Source organism: Salvelinus fontinalis, chromosome 38, assembly GCF_029448725.1.
Source record: "Salvelinus fontinalis isolate EN_2023a chromosome 38, ASM2944872v1, whole genome shotgun sequence".
Classification (NCBI taxonomy): Eukaryota; Metazoa; Chordata; class Actinopteri; order Salmoniformes; family Salmonidae; genus Salvelinus; species Salvelinus fontinalis.
The window spans coordinates 10,871,199-10,885,888 of NC_074702.1; the positions used below are offsets into that span (position 1 = coordinate 10,871,199).

General features: G+C 42.8%; 2 protein-coding genes across 5 annotated transcripts in view; both read left to right on the forward strand.

The window, feature by feature from the left end:
• The first annotated feature begins 728 nt into the window (after positions 1-728).
• LOC129837914 (zinc-binding protein A33-like) lies at positions 729-8,462 on the forward strand. Of its 3 annotated transcripts, none has more exons than XM_055904439.1 (7): positions 729-1,426; positions 4,069-4,164; positions 4,849-5,079; positions 5,228-5,250; positions 5,341-5,459; positions 5,633-6,150; positions 7,291-8,462. In XM_055904439.1, exons 1-7 carry the CDS (start codon positions 998-1,000, stop codon positions 7,447-7,449), a joined length of 1,575 nt encoding a protein of 524 aa, XP_055760414.1. In that variant the 5' UTR covers positions 729-997; the 3' UTR covers positions 7,450-8,462. The 3 variants fall into 3 exon arrangements, with proteins under 3 accessions (XP_055760414.1, XP_055760413.1, XP_055760416.1); XM_055904438.1 differs by having other exon boundaries at positions 7,328-8,462; XM_055904441.1 differs by lacking the exon at positions 7,291-8,462 and having other exon boundaries at positions 730-1,426; positions 5,633-6,669.
• A 1,885-nt stretch (positions 8,463-10,347) lies between these two features.
• LOC129837913 (multiple epidermal growth factor-like domains protein 8) overlaps positions 10,348-14,690 on the forward strand; it is a 37,967-nt gene continuing 33,624 nt past the window's right edge. The window contains exons 1-6 of one of the 2 annotated variants that reach the window (XM_055904436.1): positions 10,348-10,893; positions 11,992-12,234; positions 12,429-12,592; positions 12,874-13,083; positions 13,454-13,634; positions 14,051-14,139. In XM_055904436.1, coding sequence (XP_055760411.1) covers positions 12,060-12,234; positions 12,429-12,592; positions 12,874-13,083; positions 13,454-13,634; positions 14,051-14,139 — 819 coding nt within the window. In that variant the 5' untranslated portion in view covers positions 10,348-10,893; positions 11,992-12,059. The remainder of the gene's footprint in view (positions 10,894-11,991; positions 12,235-12,428; positions 12,593-12,873; positions 13,084-13,453; positions 13,635-14,050; positions 14,140-14,690) is intronic. The other variant, XM_055904437.1, reaches the window with a different exon arrangement.

Here is a 14,690-nt window from a genome sequence, read left to right on the forward strand (position 1 = left end):
AAAAAGAATAGTAACCGGTTAGCTATTAATAACCACACTCAATTATATTTTACCAATAGTCTCCAGTATTGATTTGCAAAATGACAACTGTTAATAGTCGTCAGATTCTTGCACATGCGGAGCCCAGCTAATTTAACGTTATTGATTTAGCTAACTTACCGTTACTGTTCCTCGGCATGTTTTAACGGAAAAAAGCTAGCCAAACAGTTAATGCCCACTACAAAACGTTGTAATATCTAATTTATATGTATAACATTCAACTATATATTTATAACTTACTTTTCAATCTCGGTGGCGTTATAAGTCTCAACAACGAATCTTTACTTAACGTTCGCTACATTAAAACAAGCGTTGAAGTCCTTCTCCAAATCACCTCCAGTCCAACGTCTGCAACTCATTTTGAACCTAATTTGAAAATGATGACGATCAATTTTATTGATGTTACTAAGCCATCTGACAGACCGAGAAACGCGACTTTGAAAAACCCATCTCGAGACTTGATCCCACCTACTCGGCTCACTTGCCTCCCATTGGAAACGGCAGGATGTGGTCTATCTTAGTAAAACATAATTGGTTGTGTACCATATTAGTGAGTGTAGTGTGGTAGGGTATTTATTTATTACATTTTTCAAGCAAAGTATAAGGGAATTGTACTCCAGTCTGGTAGGTGGCGATAATGCAACAAATTGGATGCCAACTGCTGTTAAAACTTCAGAAGAAGGTTGCGCGTCATACACACACCCACTCAATTGCGGAAGGAAGGCAGAAGGGAGGTTACAGTTAACTGCAGTCAACGGCTCTACAAAAAGGCACATTTTACCTGTTTATAAACTAAAGTTTTGTGTTGGGTTCAACAAATCATAAAGGTAAACCGTCAATCAGAAAGGAAGAGTATCTCTGGGCAACTGTCAGCGTTTAAAAAGGAGCATTTTGATGAAAGCGAAAGTAAAAACTTTACGCGTTTTCTGAAGGGGCCTGCAGTTTCGACAGCGACACCATGGCTGAATGTGGTTGGGATGAGGAGATGTCAGAGGGTCCATCCCTCCTTCAGGAGGACCTGACCTGTCCGGTCTGTAAAGAGCTCTACCGGGGGCCCGTTCTTCTTTCTTGCAGCCACAGCTTCTGCAAGGAGTGTTTGGAGAAATGCTGGGAGGGGCCTGGGCAGAAGTGTCCCGTGTGCAGGAAGAGCTGTGACGGCGAGCAACCAATATCCAACCGGGCGCTGATGGATGCGACGGAGTCGTTTCAGAAGGAGAAGCGCTGGCAGGGACCGAACGCATTCAGTAACGTGCCTCTTTGTAACCTGCATCGGTTGGCGTTTCAACTTTACTGCGTAAAGGACGAGGAGCCCGTGTGCGTCGACTGTGTCCCTCTACATCGGACTCACGAGCTGCTGCCACTCAACGAGGGGACGCGGTTGTGTCAGGTGAGAGTGAGGAGATTCGATTATCTGGGTCGGGTTTCCCAGGTTAGAGGAGTTTGTTCGGGTGAAAAGTGGTTGCATTCGTTTTGGAACCGGTTTGCCTCCCTGGCTTGAGCCAGATGCCCCGCTTTGGCCGATGGGTAAGTCGGCTCAAAACAAAAGTGACAGGTTAAGCACGTGGAGTATTAATATACTGCAGTGTTTTGACATGCAAAGTGATTGCTTTTGATTCAAAAAACAACATTTATCTGCCTTCCCAATGAAAACTGTATGTTTCTGAACGATGGACCATGCTGCCTTGTTGACATGACCAAGCGCTGCAGATTACTGTTCAGTTGAGAAGGCCACTCCTCCCTCACCGCTTTTGCACTTTATAGGTGGTTTGAAGTCAGATATACAAATCTGATTCCTGGCCTTGCGACTTGTGTCTGAACTGCTGTGGCTAGCCAAACAGTTGGATCATGTTATACTTTGAGGCTTTAAGTGTTCTTGCACTGATTTTGAACATTCAAAGCAACTAGAGAACGTCCATGGCAGGCCTTTTTCGTCAAGATTCTTTTGGTGGACTACATCCAAAAAGTGTATTGTCACCACCTACTGGGTGGGGTAGAACTGAGATAAAAGAACGTTAATAATACAAAACATATCATATTAGTCTCAAAAAAACAAACAAAAGTCAATGTACTCCTTCACTTAGTCAAATGTAGTCAGATCCTTACACAGGTTCTGGGGCCTGAGAGGGGGAAGAATTTCAGACATTGCCTGCAATGTTTCAGATGTGAAATCCTGGAGATCTAAGAACCTTGGCTGCTTTCACAATGATTTCCAGTTTATTTTATTCATTTTTTTATTGTTTTGTTTGTCCTGTACAATTAATCACCTGCGCAATGAACGCAACAAAATCAACATTCTTCATGTTTAGTGATTCAGGATCTTTCAACTGACTGACATCCAGACTGTTGGGCTTACACTGCCATAGCTTCACCATCTCTACTCGCTGCGTCAACAATTTTCACTGACTGCATTATAGACCTTCTCAACAGCCCTGATCCTTCCTACTTCAACCTCCTCCATCCTAACAGGGCAGGGGCTGTTTGAGTGTGTGTGTGTAACAGTATAACTTTAAACCGTCCCCTCGCCCCGACACAGGCGCGAACCAGGGACCCTCTGCACACATCAACAACAGTCACCCACGAAGCGTCGTTACCCATCGCTCCACAAAAGCCGCGGCCCTTGCAGAGCAAGGGGCAACACTACTAATAGGTTTCAGAGCAAGTGACGTAACTGATTGAAATGCTACTAGCGCGTACTCGCTAACTAGCTAGCCATTTCACATCCGTTACATGTGGACAGGTGTCTTTTATACAGGTAATGAGTTCAAACAGGTGCAGTTAATACAGGTAATGAGTGGAGAACCGAGGGCTTCTTAAAGAAAAACTAACAGGTCTGTGAGAGCCGGAATTCTTACTGGTTGGTAGGTGATCAAATACTTATGTCATGCAATAAAATGCAAATTAATTACTTAAATCATACAATGTGATTTTCTGGATTTTTGTTTTAGATTCCATCTCTCACAGTTGAAGTGTACCTATGATAAAAAATTACAGACCTCTACATGCTTTGTAAGTAGGAAAACCTGCAAAATCGTCAGTGTGTCAAATACTTGTTCTCCCCACTATCCCAGCTTTACATGGGTTGGGAGAAATTCTTCATCGAACATCAATAACCCAAATGCTTTCCTCCTTTCCATTCACCGTGCGGGTTAAGCGACGTGTATCAACTATTCCTGGCATGTTAATCTTAAACCATGAAGCCTCAATATCCATAGAGACGCCAGATATGACACCTTTTATTGGTGACTTACTCTGATAATCATAGCTTTCTACTAAATGCGTCCATCATTTGTGCATTATCCTTTTGTTCTTTTGACACACATGAAATCAACATCATACCACTCCTGGTCACTCTGACTCCACTTCTCCCAATGCATCTTTCACCATCTTTGTGACCACAAACAGGTTTCCCAAAAAAACATCCTTGCTCACGAATCGCAGTCCAACAACAAGTGAGGCATTATCATACCGAGGCTTATCTTGCTTTTAAAACTTTTTCCCTTTTTAGCTACGTTCTTAGATGAAATGATTGGAATACTGAAATATCTATCTTCACTCGCACCAACAGAATCAAGCATTGCTTCTGGTTCCGCCATTGCTCTCCCTCCCCAAGTTAGTGTTTACAACAATAAAACTTTCCCGGCAGGCATTGTTGTCACCTTTGCTTGCTACATAACTTCTGAGTGATAGGAACCACAAGCACCACCACCAATCAGCCAACACCATTGTGGACACATCCATCATTACTACGACAACTAGCGTAACCATGTCAGCTCATGACTGCTGTCTGAACACGCATCTAATTTGGTCACTTGTAACTTGCTGTTTGGACGGTCAGTATTCCTGAAACAGATTTGAGCATTTAGGCCTGCAGTGTGAACAAGGCTTTACTGCCCTGAGTCCCTTAGTCAACACCCAATAGCTTAGGACCTGAAACAATACTGCAAATAAGTTGCTGTATATTTTTTATTATCTGGTAGTCACTAGATCACAAACTATTATGCATATTGTGTTTTATGTGTTCTATTGCAGGAAGAACTGACCATTAAAGTCAAAATATTGGAGGAGAAAGTGGAGACCTTCAAGAGAATGAAAAAGAAATACTCTAACACAGTTGATTTCATGAAGGTACTATAATACTGTATCTGCTTGACTTGCTGACGTCTACACTGTAGGGAATATCTATGACCATGACTAATGCCTGCGTATCAATGTCATGTGGACAGATCTTGGTGACGGTTTTGTGTAAGATAATGGGATTTGTTAGAGCTCTTTGATGCCCTCACTAGTTCTATCTAGATGTGTGTAGCCTATCCATAGCCCAACAGTTTGATGTTCATCATTGTTCTGTAATGAGGTATGTGAACCAACCTGTTTGACTGGTTATGAGTAGGGACAGACTGAGATTCCTTGAGCCACCAGAAAGAATTGGAAATAACAAAATAGTTGACTTTAGATCAAACCTAGGGCCTGGAGTCCTGACAAGGAAAGCCTCTAGAGCAGGGGTGTCAAACTCATTCCACGGAGGGCCTAGTGTCTGCAGGTTTTTGGTTTTTCCTTTCAATAAAGCCCTAGACAACCAGGTGTGGGGAGTTCCTAACTAATTAGTGATGTTAATTCATCAATCAAGTACAAGGGAGGAGCGAAAACCCGCAGACACTCGGCCCCCCGTGGAATGAGTTTGACACCTGTGCTCTAGAGGAAACTATAATTACAGCCTATAGATGAGTAATGTTGTGTGAGATATGAATAACGAGAGGTATGTCAGTGTCATGACAAAATGTCACTCTTCCTCCAACCTCTCGTACCCAGAGCCAGGCCGAGCAGGCAGAGAAGCAGATTAAGGCAGAGTTTGAGAGGCTCCGTCAGGTGCTGTGTGTAGAGGAGGCTGCCAGGCTGAAGGCCCTGGCAGATGAGGAGGAGGACAAGAGATCCAGAATGGAGGAAAGGATCAGCTCCTTGACCAGTGACATTGCTGCCCTCACTAAGCTGGTCCAAACAGTAAAGCGGGAGATGGGGGCGGAGGATTTAACCTTCTTGCAGGTAAGCAGGAGGGGTCTCCCTCATATGGGGGGGGGGGGGGGGGGGGGGGGGGGGGCTAGTGCATGACAGTGAGACATTTTTGAATGCATGCATTTGTCGATCTTATTCACAATGAACTAATGGATTAAATTGTGTTGTTGTTTTTCAGAACTTCCCAGCCTTAAAGAAAAAGTAAGTACAGTAACATCCTATCAGTTGCCCAACAGTTCGGGTACCCTCCCTCTAATATCATGGTCATCTTCTATGATGTCATGTTTTCAGAGCCCAGTGGCCTTGTGAAGACCCCCAGAATCCCTCAGATGCTCTCCTGAATATGGCCAAACACGTGGGCTCTCTGGGCTACAGCATTTGGAAGAGCATGCAGGCTCACGTCACATGCAGTGAGTACATGTACTGAAGGGTTAGGGTTCTAACTTGCTACATAAGTTATGGCACACAATAAAATGGGTGTGGATGGCTATATAACATGTAAGGGATCAATGTTTTTAATGAAGGAGGAACAGTTACGCTTCAATCATAATGTTTTGTAACACGTCTCCCTCTCTTTCTCCAGTCCCAGTGGTGATGGACCCTAACACAGCCTCTCCCTGGCTTTCCATGTCCCCAGACCTGGCCAGCGTACGGGACAGCCCAGAGCGCCAGTCCCTCCCGGACAACCCTGAGCGCTTCGACCCCTGTGTCTTTGTCCTTGGAGCTGAGGGCTTCTGCTCCGGCAAGCACCGCTGGGAGGTCCATGTGGGAGACAACCCAAAGTGGATCCTGGGAATCTGTAAGGAGTCTGTGGCTCGCAAGAGGAAGTTCACCGTGTCCACAGACAGGGGCGTGTGGACCATCGGGCTGAGCAAAGGGGTGTACAACGCCCTGACTGGCAAACGCACAGTGCTGGTCGTGGAGAGTCGGCCAGAGAGGGTCCGGGTCAAGCTAAACATGGATAAGGGGGAGGTGTCATTTTGGGACGCAGGCAACGGTGGGAAGCACCTGTGCACCTTCACACACAAGTTTACAGAGAGAGTGTTCCCAATATTCGGTCCTGGGCTCCACACCACCCCGATGGAGGTTAACCCGGCCAAGGTAACCATTCATACTGTGTGACAGGGCAGTGTGACAATCGCTACAGCTTGCTAAGTGTCTGGTTCAATAGCCGATGGGCAGTCGTAGTACTCGCTTGGATAGACGTCACATGTTATGGTCAGAAGGTAGCCTAATATGTGCACTTGAATAGATGCGGCATTCCACTGTTTCAGCTGTCAGGCTGGTGTGGTTGTATTCTAGTGGTTTTACTGTGGCTATTGCGTTGAGGTCTGCATCAAGGCCTTTTGTATGATCACAATCATCTTTGAAAATGTGCCATAGCAGTATTCCTATGCTTTCCATAGGATGTACAGTATGCAGGCATTTATTACATGAGGGATTTTTTTGACACTGATTTTCTTTAACTGGTATGTTTAGATTGCTGAGCTATTATACATAGAGATTTTCTAGGACTAGAGGGGTTCCAGTGGTAAGAACGTATTTTCTGTCAAATTTTGCTGCGTTCTGAGATTTATTGATATGTTTGCTGATTTAATTATGTATCGGTATGGAATTATGTGACAAAACTAAAAAAATTATGTCACATGCGCCGAATACAAATGGTGTAGACTTTACCGTGAAATGCTTACTTACCAGCCCTACCCAACAATGCAGAGTTAAAAAATAAAAATAAAATGGTAAAACGAGGAATAAAATACACAAGAATGAAGCTATATACAGAGAGTACCAGATCAATGTGCACGGGTACGAGGTATTTGAGGTCGATATGTACATGAAGGCAAGGTAAAGTGACTGGGCATCAGGATAGATAATAAGAGTAAAATAAAGAACAGAGCAGCAACAAGTGTGTGTGTTGTCGGTCTGTGTGTGCGTGTCAATGTAGTGTGTTTGTGTGAAAAATATATATAAATATACAGTGCATTCGGAAAGTATTCAGACCCTTCTTCCACAATTAGTTACGTTACAGCCTTATTCCAAAATTGATTGAATCATTTCCCCCCCCCCTCAATCTACACACAATACCCCATAATGACAAAGAAAAAACAGGTCTGTAGAAAAATGTATTAAAAATAAAAAACTATCACATTTACATAAGTATTCAGACCCTTTAGTCAGTATTGTTGAAGCACCTTTGGCAGTGATTTCAGCCTCGAGTCTCCTTTTGTATGACGCTATTAGCTTGTGTTTGGGGAGTTCCTCCCATTCTTCTCCGCAGATCCTCTCAAGCTCTGGCAGGTTGGATGGGGAGCCGTCGCTGCACAGCTATGTTCAGGTCTCTCCAGAGATGTTCGATTGGGTTCAACTCCAGGCTCTGGCTGGTCCACTCAAGGACATTGAGACTTGTCCCGAAGCCACTCCCGCGTTGTCTTGGCTGTGTGCTTAGGGTCGTTGTCCTGTTGGAAAGTGAACCTTCAACCCCTGTCTGATGTCCTGAGCGCTCTGGAGCAGGTTTTCATGAAGGATCTTGCTGTACTTTGCTCTGTTCATCTTTCCCTCGTACCTGAGTAGTCGCCCAGTCCCTTCCGCTGAAAAACATCCCCACAGAATGATGCTGCTATAATTTCCACCTTTTGTCTATTCCATTTGCACAACAGCATGTGAGATTTATCGTCAATCAGTGTTGCTTCGTAAGTGGACAGTTTGATTTCACAGAAGTGTGATTGACTTGGAGTTACATTGTGTTGTTTAAGTGTTCCCTTTATTTTTTTGAGCAGTGTATATATATATATATATATACACACTGTGTGTGTGTGTGTGTGTGTGTGTGTGTGTAGGGTCAGTGCAAGATGGAGTCAGTGCAGGTAGTTCGGGTACCATTATTTTTCTAATTAGTCTATGCCATACTGTCTTAGTCTTTGTATAAAGACTATTCTATATGATGCTTTATTTGCTCATCTAATGTAAAAAAATATATATCTAATAAGGCATATGATTGCATATTTTCTTGACAGTGTTGTATGATATTTTAATGACTTGATGTAATGTTTGAATGAAAAATCTGTGACAATGAGATCATATGACATGAAATAATGCATTGATAATTTCTTACTTTTAATTTTCTTAGGTTTGAGTGAATGCCGAAGTGTTTTGCTCTCAATCAAATTGACTGTATTTATGTTATTCATTTATTATATATATTTTTCAAAAACTGTGGGAAAGTAGAGTCTTTATGTTTCATTGTTTTTTTTTAAACTATAAAGCTGTTGAATCAGTCAAGTTTTTTTCTCTGGGAGATGTTCAGACACTATTCAATGTTTGTTTAACCAGTAACTATGTTGGAATAAGTTGTTTTGTGCTGATACTGATTTTGTAAAATAATGATGAATAAATTGATTGAGATTCACCACCAATGCACTTGTCAGGTGATGCACAGCAGCTATAGTCATGGTAATAAAGGTTTAACACTACATCTGATTAGAAATCAGAACTACCACACTTTGCCTTACACCGTTTCTAGTTGTCAATATTCATACTTTCTCAGGTGAGTTTCTCTGAGGATGCAATTACCAAACATTGCCACTGGAGGGCAATGCTGGGGTTTACAATTTTAGTGATGACGAGGAGCCTTTTGAGGTTGCGGTGACCAGTGTCAGAATAGTGCAGAAGGTGTTGTATGTGGAGGCAGTGAAGAACAGCTCATAATAATGGCTGGAATGGAGTCAATGGAATGGTATCAAGCACATCAAACACGTGGTTTCCATGTGGTAGAAGCCATTCTATTGACTACATTCCAGCCATTATCTTGAGCCATCCTCCCCTCAGCAGCCTCCACTGATACCTATGGAACAGAAGGAGCATGCTGTGCGACTCAAGAACATAGCGGATTGATTGGCATGTGGATTTTCGAATCATGTCGCCAATCAAGAGTGTTATCTGTGAGGTGGCGCTAGAAGTAAAAGCCAAGAGTATATGGGAAGAATTGGATCAAGTGGTTGGTGTGCACTGACTGACCAGCATGGTGGATGGAGTGAGGAAGCCCACACCATCCATTCTGTTTTCTGATGAAGAGTCTCTCCCTTCTCACGTGTATTTTGGTTTTATGAGATTCCCTGTGAGAGCCTTCGTGCCCAAACCCATGCAGTGTAATAAATGCAAACTATTTGGTCATGTGTCAAGTGTATGGAGATTGGAGGGGTATCATATGCCAGCTGAGCCTAAATGTGGCAATTGTGAACATGCACCTGATTTTCTAAAGTGTCCTGTTAGGGTGAAGGAGACGGAGGTGGCAAGAATAAGGGCTGTCCAGCATGTCTCCTATCTGGAGACGGTGAGAAGAGTGGAAGAAAGGAGTGAAGTTGAAGAAGTAATGGTAGTAGGAGTAGAAACACCAGATAATATTCCTTGTTAACAATCCTGACATGTTGCATGTTCAAAATCTCTTAAGGATCTGACCCTTTTTTCCAATTTTCTCCTAAAATGACTTACCCAAATCTAACTGCCTGTAGCTCAGGCCCTGAGGTAAGCATATGCATATTCTTGATACCATTTGAAAGGAAACACTTTGAAGTTTGTGGAAATGAGAAATTAATGTAGGAGAATATTACACATTAGATCTGGTAAAAGATAATACAAAGAAAAAGCATGTATTTTCTTTTTGTGCCATCATCTTTGAAACGTAAGAGAAAGGCCATAATGTTTATTCCAGCCCAGGCACAATTTAGATTGTGGCCACTAGATGGCAGCAGTGCAAAGTTTTAGACTGATCCAATGATCCATTGAATATCTGTTCAAAATGTTGTGTCAAGACTGCCCAAATGTGCCTAATTGGTTTATTAATACGTTTTAAAGTTCATAATTGTGCACTCTCCTCAAACAATAGCATGGTATTCTTTCACTGTAATAGCTACTGTAAATTGGACAGTGCAGTTAGATTAAGAAGAATTTAAACGTTCTTTCCATATCAGATATGTCTATGTCCTGGGAATTGTTTTTGTTACTTACAACCAACCTCATGCCAATCACATTAGCCTATGTTAGCTCAACCGTCCCGCTGGGGGGACACTGATCCCGTAGAGGTTTAAGAAGGTGGGCTTTGTAGCGGTTATTGCATTGGTTATCAACTGCACAGCGCAAACAGAGAAGCAATCTGTGACTGGGATGTTTTTTTTTGTATTTTGCATGATATCGGTCCCCACTCCCCCCTTTCCCGCAATGGAATGTGTTTTGTTTCAACACCCCGTGCAGTAGGTGGCGGCAATATACCAATAGGTGTAGTCTGCAATAAAACCTTAAAAAAGAAGAAGAAGCAGCGAATAGAATGGAATATTTTTTGTTTTTGTTTCAATACTCTGTACAGTAGGTGGCAGAATAGGTGTAGTCTGCCATAAAACTTTAGAGAAAGAAGAGGAACATTTTGTGTGGGAGGCTGCCATGTACAAAAACAACAAACATTAAGTAACATTTCACGCTGGCTATTGTGCTAAGGCGTAACAGCATAATTTAGACACATTTATGAAGATGTGTCTGAAGCTGCGACAGATATATTTCATTAGTATTATGATTTAGCTAACCATCATTGAATAGATGGCTGCGCGTTTGCATCTGGAAATAGCTTGCTCGCTAACTGGCTAGCAGTAATCCAGTAAACGCGAGCCCCTGCGGAGGGTGGTCTGTGTCCTTTGATTCAGGACGCCGGGGACTGGAGTCCAGTGCTGGAGTCCGACGACCCTCTTTGGTAGCCACTGCTGGCTAACGTTAGCTATCTCACAAGCAGTTTTGCGTTGTGTCGCTCAAAACTCACTGACAATGTAGAATATCATAGGGACGGAGACACGGGATCTGGTGAGTATTACGAATGCATGGGAAGGCTAAGCTAGCGGTCCTCTGCTAGTGTGGTATTTATTTAACTAGGTAACGTTAACGTTATCTCTTTCAAGATGGCAAGCGTAGCGGAATTTTCTGTTAACGTTCAATACTCGCTTGCTAGCTGGTAAAAACTAACTAGATACTAGCAACGTACAACGTTTGTATTTAGCTATTCTGTTTACGTTAGCCAACTAATGACATTACGTTAGTTAGCCTTAGCAATAACCGTTAACGTTAGCTAGCTATTTATGGTTCGTCTGCGGATAGTTAGCATTGTTTTGATAGTGGCTAGCTACTAGTAACGTTAGCTAACTGCTCGCTCACGGTTTCCTGGCATTTAGCTATAAGTTCTATGCGTTTATTTTTCTTTAAAATGATTTGCTTATCGTGGTTCAATTGAGATGTTTGCTAATCAGTAAGTTAGAAACAGAGCAGCACCCATATACAGAATAACTGCGATGATGATTAGTTATGAATATCTATATTGAAAACGTCTTAATGTTTTGACAAGTGTAACTAGAAATATTTGTACATGTCTGAATTCAAATGAATGAGATTCTGTCATATTGACAGAAGCTGAATCTTCTACAATATGTGAGGGGACACGTTGTCAGTTTACAACATCACCTCTGACTCTGACTGTTGCCACTTTACAAAATGTGAATCATTAGTTTACCTTTCTTAGAGACAGAAATAATTGGAACAGTAATAACACTAGTCTCATATGAAAAGCACATTCCTTAAGTTGTCACTGTGCCATCGACATAAATGAAAGAATATGTTCTCTGCCTGCCAGCACAGATTTTTTTACCCTGTTTGTTTACTTCTGAATGTTACTGCAATATGTATGTATTTAGTTTGATTGGAAGTTATTGCCTAATGCCCATCTTGAGGAGTTTTAGATTTTTTACTCTGTAAATACGGTGCTGTAACCAGAGTGCAATACTGATGTGACATATAGGATGAAAGATACTCTAGTTTTGCCTATGTTGAAATGTAACTTCTTTGTAAAATATTTTTTGCATATGTAGTCCATCTCACTGAAGTTGCATTGCTTGTTTGAACCATTTCTAGGTTCCCGGCTTGTGAGCGAGGTAATCGGACAACCCCATCTTCTTCACCTATTCCAGGTGGGGGAGAGGATGGCCTCCCTGCTCCATGTCCCCCTGCTGGGGTTGCTTCTGGTGGCTGTAGCCCCTGGGTGTTGGGCAGGAGACTGTAAAGGCCACAGACAGGTGCTCAGGGGCCCCCCAGGGTACATCACAGACGGGCCAGGGAACTACTCTGTAAACGGGAACTGCGAGTGGCTCATCAAAGGTGAGTGAGACAGTGGTAGGAAAACTGAGTGCTGTGAGGACAGTGTGTGTTGATAGGTTAGTTGTCTTAGTTGATTGTCAGTTTGATGTGAATACATGGGACTCAAGATATGCCAAGGAATATCCTGAGTAGAGCAAATTAAGTGAACTCTAAATTATATCAGACTGATGTTTCTTACCTGTATTCTCTTCAAGCCCCCAGCAGCAATTACCGTATCGTCCTGAACTTTACCTTCATGGAGACAGAATGCACGTATGATTACCTGTTCGTCTACGATGGAGACTCCTACCAGAACCCTCTACTGGCCAGTCTGAGTGGCACCACCCTGCCGCAGCCCATAGAAGCCAAGTCTGGCAAGGTAACCGCATCATTATCTATGGAATGGTGGAACTAGACATGTTCTGAGATGTCGGATATCAACCTCAGACTGCTGGGGATTTGGGTGGGGAAACTTCATACCAACATTAAATGGATGGATTTATTGACGGGTTTCCATGACCTCAATTTGATTTCAGCACACAATTCAGAGTGACAGCTGGACTTTTCTGACTCGATGGGCTGGATGGATTACAATATCATGGAAAAAATGTAATCCAGTTGTTCATTGCCCACTTCACATCCTTTCTCTCCTCCCTTCAGATGCTTCTCCACCTCTTCAGTGATGCCAACTACAACCTCCTGGGCTTCAATGCCACCTACTCGTTCTCTGTGTGCCCTGGGGCCTGTGGAGGTCACGGGCGCTGTGACACGGCCTCCTCCCTGTGCCAGTGCCATCTGGGCTGGGGAGGAGCCGACTGCAGCACCCCTCTATGTCCCCAGGCCTGCATCCTGCACGGCACCTGTGACAAGGTAAGAAGGGGAAGGGAGACTTTATTGTCCACATTGGAAACTGCAGTCTTTAGACAACATACAAACAACGTATTGGTTTATTACAGTGCAATAAAACAAAGGTTGGGATAAGTTAGGCATGGATTGAAAGTGGACAGCCAACTGAGATGCTGGAGACAGCTAGCTGAGGGAACCTATGTACAAGGCTGCCTAAGAAGTGAATTATTAAGCAGGGTATACATTTGAGTTCAAACACATAAGGGGAAACCAGTGCAGCAACATAAATAAGGGTTGAATGACCCTCATTTCCTTTACATGTTGTAATATCGTTGATTGCTGATTTCTCTCAAACTTTATCCTTCTCTCTCTTTCTCCTTTCTCTTCCTCTCAGAGAGGAGAGCGTTGTCTCTGCAGTTCAGATTTCCTGGGCCAGAGCTGTCAGCTGGGTCTCCGTGATGACAGTGGGGCGGGGCAGTGGTGGCAGGTGAGTGGGGGCGACCCCTACACGCCCCCCCGGACCGGTTCTGCTGGGGTCTACCTGTCCTCCACTGGAGCCATGTACCTTTTTGGAGGTGAGATGGAACACTGAACAACTGTTTGTTTATTTTTTTTTATATAGTGGTGGATCCCATTGTACATAAAACAAGTATTATACATGCCCATGGTATACCATTCTAATTCAGGTGTTGTTAGTTAGGGTTATTAGTTAGCAGGGTGTTGCCAGTCAGGATGTTAGTATTGTTTTGTTTTCACTTTATGTGCTGATTCATTGTCTAACTAGACCCGGTATCGACCCTGTCGGGAGTATTGGTGGGCTTGGTTAACATTAACCCAGTTTAGATGAGGCGAGCACATGGCTTCACAGAAGACCTTGACATTATTGCTGTTGGACAACTGGCTCTGCATAGTAATCATTGTGGCTTTCAATGTATGTCATGATGTAATTGGTTAACTGGTTCTGTATGGTTGGGGCTGTTTGATATTTCAGGGTTTGACTTGAACCGAGCTTTGGGGGACCTGGTTAAATACAACTTCAGCTTGAACCAATGGGAGAACAGATCTTATGGACACTCCCCAGTAAGTGCCTGCCCGCATGCTAGAAATGTCATCTTAATAAAATATGTCAAAGACTGTTCTCTTTAGTTATTCTTTCCTGTGTTTACCTTATGCTTTGATATTTTATTCAAGATCCCAGCAAAAATTGGCTTTTCATTTATCTGACTTTCATTAAACTACATGTCCAGCCCTTCTATTTAGCCTCACAATAAAGTGTTTTACCATTTTCCTTTCAAGACAACCAGGGCTACAAGTATAACACAAAACAATTTGACATAAACAGTTACATTCATGAGTGTTATTGACAAATGTCCATAAACAAATAACGTCCGCCAAAGCAAAAACCTGATAAATTAATTTATATGAATGCTGTAAGTACAGAAATTGTCAGTGACAACTGTTTGGAGTTTGTGACGACAGCAACTACAGTATGTGAGCTTATTACTGTATTATAGACACTATGATCTTCTATGTTGAAGAACCCCTTATGGTTTAACGACTCTTTTGTAGCTTGTGAGTGTCATAGAGCAAAATATGTTACATGTGCGTGTTCATGTGACTCAGCTTTTAAT

Excerpts from the sequence above, each read along its gene's own strand:
- LOC129837914 (XM_055904438.1), top strand. The coding sequence starts at position 998 with ATGGCTGAATGTGGTTGGGATGAGGAGATGTCAGAGGGTCCATCCCTC. Across the intron at positions 5,251-5,340 it reads TTCCCAGCCTTAAAGAAAAA|AGCCCAGTGGCCTTGTGAAG; the intron begins GTAAGTACAGTA and ends TCATGTTTTCAG. Across the intron at positions 5,460-5,632 it reads GCAGGCTCACGTCACATGCA|TCCCAGTGGTGATGGACCCT; the intron begins GTGAGTACATGT and ends CTCTTTCTCCAG.